This window comes from Gobius niger (assembly GCF_951799975.1).
Source record: "Gobius niger genome assembly, chromosome: 1".
Lineage (NCBI taxonomy): Eukaryota > Metazoa > Chordata > Actinopteri > Gobiiformes > Gobiidae > Gobius > Gobius niger.
Window position 1 is genome coordinate 38627786 of NC_136852.1, and position 14928 is coordinate 38642713.

The 14928-nt window shown below is 45.4% G+C and overlaps 1 protein-coding gene across 1 annotated transcript in view; it reads right to left on the reverse strand.

Annotated features, from left to right (window-relative positions):
• Nucleotides 1-6521: 6521 nt before the first annotated feature.
• The window catches only part of LOC306969547 (nuclear GTPase SLIP-GC-like), a gene marked incomplete at its 3' end in the record, with an annotated part of 41169 nt that continues 32762 nt past the window's right edge, over nt 6522-14928 (reverse strand). Inside the window, exons 16-23 of the mRNA XM_079565186.1 lie at nt 14138-14219; nt 14004-14069; nt 12555-12613; nt 12414-12472; nt 8429-8643; nt 7948-8207; nt 6775-6891; nt 6522-6710 (exon numbers count right to left, since the gene is read on the reverse strand). Of these exons, the coding sequence (XP_079421312.1) occupies nt 6522-6710; nt 6775-6891; nt 7948-8207; nt 8429-8643; nt 12414-12472; nt 12555-12613; nt 14004-14069; nt 14138-14219 (1047 nt within the window). The remainder of the gene's footprint in view (nt 6711-6774; nt 6892-7947; nt 8208-8428; nt 8644-12413; nt 12473-12554; nt 12614-14003; nt 14070-14137; nt 14220-14928) is intronic.

Consider the following 14928-nt stretch of genomic DNA (forward strand, 5'->3'; position numbering starts at 1 on the left):
GGGGCGTTTGTTGGCCCCGCCCCCTCAGTGCATACCTGTCAGGTGAGTCACAGTCAGAGGCTTGGATTTGCTCGTCTTTTTACTGTCCCCGTTTAGAGGCCATTACAATGATGCAAACAGGGAAAATGTACAGGAGCAGGACGAAGATATTTATTTATTTACTTATACAAGGAACGTCCCGGTGAGATTCTCTTTTTCATTTACAGGCAACAACAGACAAACATTTTACTGCAATTTTACTTTATTTAAGAGTATTTAGAATACAGTTACTTTCCAAACATCAAGGGAGTACTCAATCCCAGCATCAATCATTACATTTTAGCTCCATATTGCAACATTATTAAGAAAGAACTTTTAATGTTGACCTGTTTATCCTCCTAAAATTAAAAAAAAAGATTTAAAACATTATGGCACAGTTCCAAACACTGCACATGTGTCACATGATGTGTCACATGATGCTGTATCTGCTGCTCCATTGGCCGACAGAGTTAAAGGGTTCATCATTAATGTTATGTGAGTTTATAACAGGTGTCCCAACGATCGTCGTCTTCATTTTTGTAATTATACGACATATTTACACATAAATATAATGACAAGTATTCTAAAAGTATTCAAAGTATTCAGAATATAGTACTCTGATTAGACAAAATAACAGAATACATTACAAAATACATTTTAAGACAAGTATTCAGTATTCAGTAACTAAATACCATTTCAAAGCGCAACACTGAGAACAACACACTCTATTCTGTAGAAAAGTGTCAAAATTAGGGATGCACCGATACGAGTACTTTGATTTGAGTACTTGCCGATACCGAATACCCACACAAGTACACTGAATGAACACTTTTGAAGTACTTTTTGGATGGCTGGTTTATAGACGGAAGTTTTCACAGAATATTTGTTAGTACTTAGTTTATTTACATTTACTTGAGTAAATTCCTTTGATTTATTTTCCAATTCTATATTTTTTTCACTGCACATCATGTCCCAGGCTTAATGTTGCCGTGTGTCTCTTGTGTCTTAATTCGTAGTTTTATAAAGATGGAAATGATAGGAGATGGTTAAGTCCACACTGTGACAGAACAGCCCATATCCTCAAAGCCTGTGCTGTATTTAATTATTACTTAGATAATAATAATTATATGGTTACTTACTACTACTGATTAGCCTCTTTTAGCATTAGCCAGCTAGCTACGGCTCCATTCTCATTCGTGTGCTTGTGTACATACGCTGAATGTATGTGAATGATGATGTTATAAATCCATGATGCTCATCTACATTTAAAATCTTTTTTTTTAATATATACTGTGACATCAACCTGCCCAGGGACTACAGGTGGAAATGACCTGATTTCTATAACCTGGTACCTGGTTTCCTTTTGGTCAATGTTAAATTGTGCACTGTCTCTGTCCAAATAAAGACCATACCACTGCAGAGCCAGTGCTGTGCGATGCAACATTTAGCTCTGGTTAAATCCAGCACAGACTCTGACTTAGGGAGTGCAGTCTGAAATGAAGCTCTATGTGGAATATTGTATTATATTTAAACTGAAAAATTATCAAACTTGTTGCTCTTTGCTCTCCTCGGCGTTGAGGAGTCAAGTGGTATCGGATTGTGACATCGGGACCACATTAATGAGCACAAGCGTGTGGTATCGAGCCGATACCCAATACTGGCATCGGTGCATCCCGAGTCACAATGGTAACTATATATAAAAAAACATTCTTACAGTTTAACATTAGATAGACATCAGACGTATTTCCTTCCTGAGTTTCAAACAAAAATATTGTTGAAAGTAAACTCTATTCTGTAAAGTGGTTGTGTCATCCAAATGCACAGCACACACTTCATTCTATGATCGAGTAACACAGTAACACCCATGACCAGGCGCACACACACACATCATGTACCTGTCTACACAGCAATACGGGGATGTCCAGTCCCTCTTGTACCTGTCTACACAGCAATACGGGGATGTCCAGTCCCTCTTGTACCTGTCTACATAGCAATACGGGGATGTCCAGTCCCTCTTGTACCTGTCTACACAGCAATACGGGGATGTCCAGTCCCTCTTGTACCTGTCTACACAGCAATACGGGGATGTCCAGTCCCTCTTGTGGTTGGAACTTGCTCCTAAGGCAGCTTTGTTTTAGCGCTTTCCCTCTGACCTGATCATAAGCGGATTCAAAGAGGTACATTTTGAGCCTAGTCTTAAATGTAGAGCCTGTGCTTCTTTAACATGAGCCGGGAGTTGATTTATCAGATCAGCTGGATCAGATAAACTGTTTAAAGGGCTTATACGCTAATGACTTCCACATTCTTAACTTCCGGTCACTGGAATTAATAGGAGAAAGAAATATTGGCAGCTAAAAACACTGCTACATCTTTTAAACATTGTAAATGGAATCAAATTAGCTTCACTATATAAAATATGAAATTCCTTGCTGCTCCAGAGAGGCTCAGAGGTTAGAGCTGAGTCCTGTCAGAGAGAGTGAGGCTCAGAGGTTAGAGCTGAGTCCTGTCAGAGAGTGAGGCTCAGAGGATAGAGCTGAGTCCTGTCAGAGAGTGAGGCTCAGAGGATAGAGCTGAGTCCTGTCAGAGAGAGTGAGGCTCAGAGGTTAGAGCTGAGTCCTGTCAGAGAGTGAGGCTCAGAGGTTAGAGCTGAGTCCTGTCAGAGAGTGAGGCTCAGAGGTTAGAGCTGAGTCCTGTCAGAGAGTGAGGCTCAGAGGTTAAAGCTGAGTCCTGTCAGAGAGTGAGGCTCAGAGGTTAGAGCTGAGTCCTGTCAGAGAGTGAGGCTCAGAGGATAGAGCTGAGTCCTGTCAGAGAGTGAGGCTCAGAGGTTAAAGCTGAGTCCTGTCAGAGAGTGAGGCTCAGAGGTTAGAGCTGAGTCCTGTCAGAGAGTGAGGCTCAGAGGTTAAAGCTGAGTCCTGTCAGAGAGTGAGGCTCAGAGGTTAGAGCTGAGTCCTGTCTGAGAGAGTGAGGCTCAGAGGTTAAAGCTGAGTCCTGTCAGAGAGTGAGGCTCAGAGGTTAGAGCTGAGTCCTGTCAGAGAGAGTGAGGCTCAGAGGATAGAGCTGAGTCCTGTCAGAGAGAGTGAGGCTCAGAGGATAGAGCTGAGTCCGGTCAGAGAGAGTGAGGCTCAGAGGATAGAGCTGAGTCCTGTCAGAGAGTGAGGCTCAGAGGTTAGAGCTGAGTCCTGTCAGAGAGTGAGGCTCAGAGGATAGAGCTGAGTCCTGTCAGAGAGAGTGAGGCTCAGAGGTTAGAGCTGAGTCCTGTCAGAGAGTGAGGCTCAGAGGTTAGAGCTGAGTCCTGTCAGAGAGTGAGGCTCAGAGGTTAGAGCTGAGTCCTGTCAGAGAGTGAGGCTCAGAGGTTAAAGCTGAGTCCTGTCAGAGAGTGAGGCTCAGAGGTTAAAGCTGAGTCCTGTCAGAGAGAGTGAGGCTCAGAGGATAGAGTTGAGTCCTGTCAGAGAGTGAGGCTCAGAGGTTAAAGCTGAGTCCTGTCAGAGAGAGTGAGGCTCAGAGGATAGAGCTGAGTCCTGTCAGAGAGAGTGAGGCTCAGAGGTTAAAGCTGAGTCCTGTCAGAGAGTGAGGCTCAGAGGTTAGAGCTGAGTCCTGTCAGAGAGAGTGAGGCTCAGAGGTTAGAGCTGAGTCCTGTCAGAGAGTGAGGCTCAGAGGTTAGAGCTGAGTCCTGTCAGAGAGTGAGGCTCAGAGGTTAGAGCTGAGTCCTGTCAGAGAGTGAGGCTCAGAGGTTAAAGCTGAGTCCTGTCAGAGAGTGAGGCTCAGAGGTTAGAGCTGAGTCCTGTCAGAGAGTGAGGCTCAGAGGTTAGAGCTGAGTCCTGTCAGAGAGTGACGCTCAGAGGATAGAGCTGAGTCCTGTCAGAGAGTGAGGCTCAGAGGATAGAGCTGAGTCCTGTCAGAGAGTGAGGCTCAGAGGTTAAAGCTGAGTCCTGTCAGAGAGTGAGGCTCAGAGGTTAGAGCTGAGTCCTGTCAGAGAGTGAGGCTCAGAGGTTAAAGCTGAGTCCTGTCAGAGAGTGAGGCTCAGAGGTTAGAGCTGAGTCCTGTCAGAGAGTGAGGCTCAGAGGTTAGAGCTGAGTCCTGTCAGAGAGTGAGGCTCAGAGGTTAGAGCTGAGTCCTGTCAGAGAGTGAGGCTCAGAGGTTAAAGCTGAGTCCTGTCAGAGAGTGAGGCTCAGAGGTTAAAGCTGAGTCCTGTCAGAGAGTGAGGCTCAGAGGATAGAGCTGAGTCCTGTCAGAGAGTGAGGCTCAGAGGTTAGAGCTGAGTCCTGTCAGAGAGAGTGAGGCTCAGAGGATAGAGCTGAGTCCTGTCAGAGAGTGAGGCTCAGAGGTTAGAGCTGAGTCCTGTCAGAGAGTGAGGCTCAGAGGATAGAGCTGAGTCCTGTCAGAGAGTGAGGCTCAGAGGATAGAGCTGAGTCCTGTCAGAGAGTGAGGCTCAGAGGATAGAGCTGAGTCCTGAGTCGTTGGCACAGATTTTATTTAGATTTTTTTACTGAACGTTCACACACAAGTAACAGACAACTGTGAAGTGAAAGCAAAATGATACATGGTTCTGTTATTTTCCAAATATAGAAAAGTGAAAATTGGGGTGTGCATTAAATTGCCTTTATAACATTCCTAATGACTCCAGAATGTTCACACCTTGGCCTAACCGTTAAATTGAGGCCACCTGTGTGTAATCTACTCTCAGTATAATTTCAGCTGTTCTGTGAGGGCCTCAGATATGGGGGGGGAGCATCATGCTGTGGGGCTGCTTTTCCTCAGCGGGGACTGGGGAGATTGTAAGAATAGTTGGGAAGATGGATGGAGCCAAATACAGAGACATTTTGGAGGAAAACCTGCTGGAGTCAGCAAGAGAACTGAGGCTGGGGCGGAGATTCACCTTCAGCAGGACAATGACCCTAAACACAAAGATAAATCTTCAATGGAATGGTTCAATAAAAACATATTAATGTGTTAGAATGGCCCAGTCAAAGTCCTGACCTAAATCCTATTGAAAATCTGTGGAAAGACCTGAAAACTGCTGTTCACAAACACTCTCCTTCTAATCTGACTGAGCTGGAGTTGTTTTGTAAAGAGGAATGGGCTAAATGTCAGTCTCTACATGTGCAAATCTTGTAGAGTCAGACCCCAAGACTTGCTGCTGTTATTGCAGCAAAAGGGGGTTCCACAAAGTATTCATTCATGCTGTATGAATACTTATGCACACCCCACTGTTTGGTTTTCTATTTAAAAAAACAAAACAGAATCATGTATCATTTTGCTTTCACTTCACAGTTGTCTGTTACTTGTGTGTGAACGTTCAGTAAAAAAATATGAGTAAAATCTTTATGTTTAGGGTTGTAAACATGACAAAATGTGCACTGTATACAGTCCATAACTTAATGCTTCAGTGTAAGTGCTTCAGTGTAAGTGCTTCAGTGTAAATGCTTCAGTGTAAATGCTTCAGTGTAAATGCTTCAGTGTAAATGCTTCAGTGTAAATGCTTCAGTGTAAATGCTTCAGTGTAAGAGCTTCAGTGTAAGAGCTTCAGTGTAAATGCTTCAGTGTAAGTGCTTCAGTGTAAATGCTTCAGTGTAAGTGCTTCAGTGTAAGTGCTTCAGTGTAAGTGCTTCAGTGTAAATGCTTCAGTGTAAATGCTTCAGTGTAAGTGCTTCAGTGTAAATGCTTCAGTGTAAATGCTTCAGTGTAAATGCTTCAGTGTAAATGCTTCAGTGTAAATGCTTCAGTGTAAGAGCTTCAGTGTAAGTGCTTCAGTGTAAGTGCTTCAGTGTAAATGCTTCAGTGTAAATGCTTCAGTGTAAATGCTTCAGTGTAAATGCTTCAGTGTAAATGCTTCAGTGTAAGTGCTTCAGTGTAAGTGCTTCAGTGTAAATGCTTCAGTGTAAGTGCTTCAGTGTAAATGCTTCAGTGTAAATGCTTCAGTGTAAGTGCTTCAGTGTAAGTGCTTCAGTGTAAATGCTTCAGTGTAAGTGCTTCAGTGTAAATGCTTCAGTGTAAATGCTTCAGTGTAAATGCTTCAGTGTAAGTGCTTCAGTGTAAGTGCTTCAGTGTAAATGCTTCAGTGTAAATGCTTCAGTGTAAATGCTTCAGTGTAAATGCTTCAGTGTAAATGCTTCAGTGTAAGAGCTTCAGTGTAAATGCTTCAGTGTAAATGCTTCAGTGTAAGTGCTTCAGTGTAAGAGCTTCAGTGTAAGTGCTTCAGTGTAAAAGCTTCAGTGTAAGTGCTTCAGTGTAAGAGCTTCAGTGTAAATGCTTCAGTGTAAGTGCTTCAGTGTAAATGCTTCAGTGTAAATGCTTCAGTGTAAGTGCTTCAGTGTAAATGCTTCAGTGTAAGTGCTTCAGTGTAAGTGCTTCAGTGTAAATGCTTCAGTGTAAATGCTTCAGTGTAAGTGCTTCAGTGTAAATGCTTCAGTGTAAATGCTTCAGTGTAAATGCTTCAGTGTAAGTGCTTCAGTGTAAGTGCTTCAGTGTAAATGCTTCAGTGTAAATGCTTCAGTGTAAATGCTTCAGTGTAAATGCTTCAGTGTAAATGCTTCAGACTGACCGATCAGATTGACCTGGTGTGTCCAGACTTCTCTCTCCTGAAACCTCTTCTTCTCTCTCACTGTGATGGACAGAGTGTGGCCGTCTGAGGGCAGGCGCAGCTCAAACGTGGGGTGATAGTTTGGCCCATTATCCATGTCGAACGGCGCCCTCTGGAGGAGAGCAGCTGAAGTCAGCAGACTGAATGAACTGTGAGTGAGTCTGAGTCGTACTCACGTCAGGCTGGACGATCACAGCGCTGGGACAGTCCACACTGTAGTGTTGGTCTATGACCAGCTCACATTTAGACGGGGCACAGATGTACTGAGTGGTGACCCACTGCTTTCTTTTCACCTGGAAACCATGGAAACAAGATGAGTTTCTCTGCATTTGGTTTGTTCAGGAGTGTCCAAAGGTTTGACCCATTGTGGGTGTTCATTATCACTGAGATTAGGTAGAGAAAGTTTTAAGACAAAAGCTCAGAATCAGATATCTGGATTCTACACCTGATTCAGTATGTTTTTCCTGGACTGGCACTGATACATGATCCCGTGTCAGTCATGGTATAACCGTGCAGTGTCCACTCAGACGTGAAGAGGAATGGGCCAGTATGACCACGAACACAGGGTCAAGATTATGGGCCAGATCTTGTGGCGGCGCACGGGGCGGCGCAGGCTCTTGGCGAATTATTTTCCGAGTGGCGGTGCTATATGTGCCATTGGCCTCCGCCACCTGTGAGGGGGCGTCACAAGAGGAGGTGACTACACTGATGGAAACACGGCTGACATTCACTTCCTGGTTTACATTGCGCTGTCTTGCGTTCTTTCTTAAGCCTTAGGCTCTCACAGGTCAAACTAAAAACTTTATTTACCCCATCGTGAGCTAAACCATGTTCACGTCTCGAGAGAAAAAGAGCTACAGCGTCCGCTGTGGCGCGGATCGGCCACGCTTGGCGTGAACGCGAAGCAAAACAAAAGCACATGTTCACCCCCCACTCCCACACAACCACTCTCCTGGACGCGGAGTCGATCTGGTTGGAGGAAAATGTGTGTCTCCACCCACTTAAATGCGCCAAGTCTGGAGTGGCAAGATCACAAAGTGGGCCCCGACTGAGCGCAAAATGTCACGCTATCGTCTCCGTTTTGATGCACAAGATCGGGCCCTAAATGTTTCACTTGTACCAGGGTAACTTTCAGTGTTCATCTTGTCACACTCGGGTTAGAGATGTCGAATCTTCACCTTTACACGTTTCAGCTGCTGCAACATGAAACATGTAAAGGTAAAGATTTCAACATCTCTCACGCTGCTGTCTGACAAAATGAACCCTGAAAGTTCTGCTGTAACACAAGGAGACACAATGAACGTGACGAGGTCTGCTGACTGCAGGAGATGAAAAAGACGGGTCCTCACCTGCTCCACAGGGATGTTACTGGGCAGAAGGTACATGTTGAGCGTGATCATCTCTGTGCTTTGTTCCCTGGGCGTGCGGAACAACAGCACCTGCCCACGCACTGCCCGGTGTTCAAAGAAGAAGCTCCACACAAGTCCGAACATAGAGAGGCCGGACACTGGGATGACCACATGGGACTCTGTGATCCGCTGAGGTTCCATCAGGATCAGCCCACTGTCACTGATGTGGGCCACAAACAGACCGCTCTGGGACAGGTCCGCTGAGGACACAGGAGAGGACAATGAGACAGAGGAGGCTCAGAGGGAGCAGAGGAGGCTCAGAGGGAGCAGGGGAGGAGCAGAGGAGGCTAGGAGGAGGAGCAGAGGAGGCTCAGAAGGAGCAGAGGAGGAGCAGAGGAGGCTAGGAGGAGGAGCAGAGGAGGCTCAGAAGGAGCAGAGGAGGAGCAGAGGAGGCGCAGAGGAGGCGCAGAGGAGGCCGTACCGGTCTCTAGTTCACAGTGCGGCAGGTGCAGCTCACACACAGCCCTCTCTGGACACTCGATGTCAAACAGAGGTCCTGCAGGAGTCATGCCCGACGACTTCAGAAGGTTCTCTTCCCATTGGACACTTCGGTACCGAAGCTCCGCCTCCTTTGTCACTACAAACACCAATCTGGTGAGGGGGCAGCGGAAGGATCCAGCAGAAGGGCATCTCAACCTGCAGGAATCAAACCCACAACGTTTAACTGAGAGCCAACTAACCACTCTGCTACAGGAGGATAACCACTCTGCTACAGGAGGATAACCACTCTGTTACAGGAGGATAACCACTCTGTTACAGGAGGATAACCACTCTGTTACAGGAGGATAACCACTCTGTTACAGGAGGATAACCACTCTGCTACAGGAGGATAACCACTCTGCTACAGGAGGATAACCGCTCTGTTACAGGAGGATAACCACTCTGTTACAGGAGGATAACCGCTCTGTTACAGGAGGATAACCACTCTGTTACAGGAGGATAACCACTCTGTTACAGGAGGATAACCGCTCTGTTACAGGAGGATAACCACTCTGTTACAGGAGGATAACCACTCTGTTACAGGAGGATAACCACTCTGCTACAGGAGGATAACCGCTCTGTTACAGGAGGATAACCGCTCTGTTACAGGAGGATAACCGCTCTGCTACAGGAGGATAACCGCTCTGCTACAGGAGGATAACCGCTCTGCTACAGGAGGATAACCACTCTGTTACAGGAGGATAACCACTCTGTTACAGGAGGATAACCACTCTGTTACAGGAGGATAACCACTCTGCTACAGGAGGATAACCACTCTGTTACAGGAGGATAACCACTCTGTTACAGGAGGATAACCACTCTGTTACAGGAGGATAACCACTCTGCTACAGGAGGATAACCACTCTGTTACAGGAGGATAACCACTCTGTTACAGGAGGATAACCACTCTGTTACAGGAGGATAACCGCTCTGTTACAGGAGGATAACCGCTCTGTTACAGGAGGATAACCGCTCTGCTACAGGAGGATAACCGCTCTGTTACAGGAGGATAACCACTCTGCTACAGGAGGATAACCACTCTGTTACAGGAGGATAACCACTATGCTACAGGAGGATAACCACTCTGCTACAGGAGGATAACCACTCTGTTACAGGAGGATAACCACTATGCTACAGGAGGATAACCACTCTGCTACAGGAGGATAACCACTCTGTTACAGGAGGATAACCACTATGCTACAGGAGGATAACCACTCTGCTACAGGAGGATAACCGCTCTGTTACAGGAGGATAACCGCTCTGCTACAGGAGGATAACCGCTCTGTTACAGGAGGATAACCGCTCTGTTACAGGAGGATAACCGCTCTGCTACAGGAGGATAACCGCTCTGCTACAGGAGGATAACCACTCTGTTACAGGAGGATAACCACTCTGTTACAGGAGGATAACCACTCTGTTACAGGAGGATAACCACTCTGCTACAGGAGGATAACCACTCTGTTACAGGAGGATAACCACTATGCTACAGGAGGATAACCACTCTGTTACAGGAGGATAACCACTCTGTTACAGGAGGATAACCACTCTGTTACAGGAGGATAACCACTATGCTACAGGAGGATAACCACTCTGTTACAGGAGGATAACCACTCTGCTACAGGAGGATAACCACTCTGCTACAGGAGGATAACCACTCTGTTACAGGAGGATAACCACTCTGTTACAGGAGGATAACCACTCTGTTACAGGAGGATAACCACTCTGCTACAGGAGGATAACCACTCTGTTACAGGAGGATAACCACTATGCTACAGGAGGATAACCACTCTGTTACAGGAGGATAACCACTCTGTTACAGGAGGATAACCACTCTGTTACAGGAGGATAACCACTATGCTACAGGAGGATAACCACTCTGTTACAGGAGGATAACCACTCTGCTACAGGAGGATAACCCCTCTGCTACAGGAGGATAACCACTCTGTTACAGGAGGATAACCACTCTGTTACAGGAGGATAACCACTCTGTTACAGGAGGATAACCACTCTGTTACAGGAGGATAACCACTCTGTTACAGGAGGATAACCACTCTGTTACAGGAGGATAACCACTCTGTTACAGGAGGATAACCACTCTGATACAGGAGGATAACCACTCAGGTCACAGGAGGATAACCACTCTGATACAGGAGGATAACCACTCTGCTACAGGAGGATAACCACTCAGGTCACAGGTGAGGATGCTGACCATTAGCGGCCATTCAAACCTCTTTGTGTCACTGGTGTCCATATTATCAGGCCAAGATCACCAGGGCACATAAACTTTTGATCAGGGTAATTTTTTCAGTTTGTTTTTTCACATTGATTTAAAAAGAGTAAACTCAGTTGTTTGGTTTTGCACGACCACTACCTATGAGTGAACATTTGTGTGTGTGTTATCATTCATATTCTCTGAAAAATGGTCAAAAAAAAATCTATAATTCTACCAGGGTATATATATATATATATATATATATATATATATATATATATATATATATATATATAGTCAAAATCAAAGTGACAAATCAGGTCACTGGTTGATCCAAATTCTGTAGAAATTCCTCCAAACGAGTCTGTATCATCCTCAGTGGTGTGTGTGGCCTCCACGTGCCTGAATGCACTCCCTACAACGCCTGGGCATGCTCCTGATGAGACCACGGATGTCCTCCTGAGGGATCTCCTCCCAGACCTGGATTAGAGCATCAGTCAGCTCCTGGACAGTCTGTGGTGCGACGTGGCGTTGATGGATGGACCGAGACATGATGTCCCAGATGTGCTCTATTGGATTTAAGTCTGGGGAACGGGCAGGCCAGTCCAGAACATCAATACCTTCATCATGCAGGAGCTGCTGACACACTCTTGCCACATGTGGCCTGGCATTATCAGGCATCAGAAGGAACCCAGGGCCCACAGCACCAGCATATGGTCTTACAATAGGTCTGAGGACCTCATCCTGGTCCCCAATGCCAGTCAGGGAACCTCTGGCTCGCACATGGAGGGCTGTGCGGCCCTCCAATGAAATGCCTCCCCAGACCATCACTTACCCACCACCAAACCGGTCATGCTGATGATGTTGCAGCAGCAGAACGTTCTCCAGGGCGTCTCCAGATTCTGTCACGTCTGTCACATGTGCTCAGGGTGAACCTGCTCTCACCCGTGAAGAGCACAGGGCACCATTGGCCAATCTGCCAATCGCTGTGTTCTCAGGCAAATGCCAATCGGGCTGCACGGTGTTGGGCAGTAAGCACCGGCCCAACTTGTGGACGTCGGGCCCTCATACCGCCCTCATGGAGTCGGTTTCTGACCGTTTGAGGACCAACATGCACATTTGTGGCCCTCTGGAGGTCATTTTGTAGGGCTCGGGCAGTGCTTCTCCTGTTTCTCCGTGCACAAATGAGCAGATAGCGGTCCTGCTGCTGGGTTGTTGACCTCGGTCGGCCCCCCCCAGGTCTCCTGGTGTACTGGCCTGTCTCCTGGTATCTCCTCCATGCTCTGGACACTGCGCTGGGAGACACAGCAAACCTTCTTGCCACAGCACGAATGGACGTGCCATTTTGGATGAGCATCACTCCCTGAGCAGCTTCTGTGGGCTGTAGATGCTCCTCATGATACCTCTAGTGGTGAGAACACTGGACAAATGCAAAAGTGTTCCTAAAATACAGTACAAAGGATGAAGACAGGGAAATGGTCTGTGGTCACCACCTGCAAAACCATTCCTCTTTTGGAGTGATCTTGCTAATTGCCTCTCATTTCCACCTGTTGTCTGTTTAATTTCCACAACACCAAGTGAAACTGATTCACAATAAGCGTGGCTTCCTAACTGGACAGTCTGATATCCCAGAAATTTGATTGACACTGAGTTACATTGTGTTTTTTGAGTGTGCCCTAAGTTTTTGTGAGCAGTGTATATACTATATACATACCTGTATAAAAGATGGTCTGACTCACTGGACACTTCGGGGTTGAAAACAACAGTCTTGTCCTGAAAGGTTGAAATGATGATGTTTAAAGTTTCTCCACTGACCTCTGTGACCTCTGTGACTTCTGTGATGTGTGTTCTTTACCGTGCAGTCAGAAGCTCCAGGCTGAGGCTTCTCCTCAAGACCCTCAGATGTGGGCGGAGCTGTGAAGAAAACCGAGGGGTGGAGTCAACCTTTCTCTCCTTTATCCAAAGACACACTTTATTGGCTGATACTGAGTTTAAAACTCCAGAGCAGCCACTGGATGCTATTCAACCAATTAATAAAAAAATCTCAGCATAACATGATTTTAAATTAATCTAATGAGGTGTTACGGCCCCAGGCCTCCAGTCTTCCTCCTTTTGTATTAGTTTTGTTTGTGGCTAATTTCCTCTTCCCTCCATGGAAACCTGGCTGTGTGAGCTCTGGGCGTATACTGTACGTCACTGACTTTCTGCCCACTTAACTAAGTAACTAAGCAAAGACACGATCCACCCATCGATTTTCTTCCGCTTTATCCGGGGCCGGGTCGCGGGGGCAGCAGTCTCAGCAGAGATGCCCAAACTTCCCGGTCCACACACACCTCCTCCAGCTGTTCTGGGGGGACCCCGACGCGGCACCAGGCCAGCTCGGAGACATAGTCCCACCAGCGTGTCCTGGGCCTTCCACGAGGACTTGTCCCAATAGGTGGAGTTCACGTGACATCACAACATTCTAAAGAGCCTATAGTTTAACATTGAGGTGGAGCAACTGACGGTTACTATAGTAACTGCAGTTACTGACAAATGCATATTCATGTCTTTGTTTTTTTGCTCATATCTCAGTCATTACTGGAGGAATCCCCATGAAACAAAAACTGTCACAAAGTTCATTGTCTCCTCTGTCGGCACATATGAACTAATTTACAATTATTTTCTCTGAAAAACATCAAAAAGTGGTGACAATATGTGAAAACATGAGCATGATTTTGTACAATAGAAAAGACTTTCAGACATAAAAATAAAAATAAAATCACAGGTTTGTGAATCTAATCATGATCAAATACTGATGAGGAAAAAAAAATGTCATTTTTCGTTTTGGAGATTTCTTACAAAAACTGCATTTCTCCCATAGAGTTGTATTGGTCCTGCCCTCCATCTGACATTATGACATCATCACATTCTAAATCGTGAACGCCACCTATAGGACATGCCTGGAACACCTCCCGAGGGAGGCGACCAGGAGGCATCCGAAACAGATGAAGGAGCAGCGACTCTACTCCGAGCTCCTCCTGGGTAACTGAGCTCCTTCAAAGACACAACAGGAGCAGAAAAATCTGAGAGATCTCTCAATATTACCAGGCAGATTCATCTCAGATTTATTTATCAATAGGTTGACCACCTCTAATAGAAGAACAAGGAGGACCAGTTGAGCAATGTGGTGGGACGAGGAGGGACAGACTTCATAGATAGCAGATTAAGAAAAGGCTCTATTTATATAAAAGACAAGCATTTGTCTTGCCTTGACTCGCGTTCAGTGGGAGAAGGGAGTTGTCTGTGTAACACAGGGGTAGACCTCGGTTTTCTCTTGGCTCCAGTTTGTTGTAGATCTCTTCCACTCGTGAAAGCTCCTTTGAGATGTCTGCTGAGATGAATAAAAAGAGTTAGTGAAGCCCTTGATGAAAGCAGGAGGTCTGTGTGTTTTCTGACCTGGCAGTCCAGAGACTTCATGTGGGAAGCACAGATTCATGACTTTGCCCAAGTGTGCCTCAATTTCTTCTTTAACAAAGTTCTGGTTGAAAAAAAAAAATATATATATGTATATTATGTGAAAGACATACACTAAGTGACACACAATCATAAAGTGAAATTAAATTTGTACATGATTTAGATTTGTTTTGATAAATAAAACAATGAAAAGTGGGATATGCATAAGTACCGGCCCCCCTTTCCTTTTAGTGCAAACAATTGTCTTCAAAGGTTGCCTGAATTTTTTTAATCGACTTAATTACAGGTCTGTAATTAATTCATCACAATTAATCACATGTTAATCGAAACAAAACAAAAAAACTAATTTGCACCTATATGATTGAGTAATTAGATAGAAACATGAGTTCAACAACAAAAGTATTTATTATTGTTAATCTGTATAGTTATTCAAGTAACAGAGACAAAGTGCATTTATAGCTATTTAGCTTTCAAGTGTTTTAGGAACTCTGATCACTCATGTAACTTGTAGAGTTCATTAAACAGTAATAATAAGGTCACATTTATATCAAAGTAAAAAATAAATAAAGCAAAAGCGTTGTGTCTAAGTGCTTAACAATTGCTGTAAACAGAAATCAAAGTGCTATTTCTTATCCTGACAAGGGCTAGGGTTATTGTGGCTCAGAGTGGGCGTGGCTGGAGCGTTTGTTTGAGGCTGATCGCTAACATTAGCATTGAGGATGTCTCTGTGTTTGAGGCTAACGCTAACATTAGCATCGAGGATGTCTCTGTGT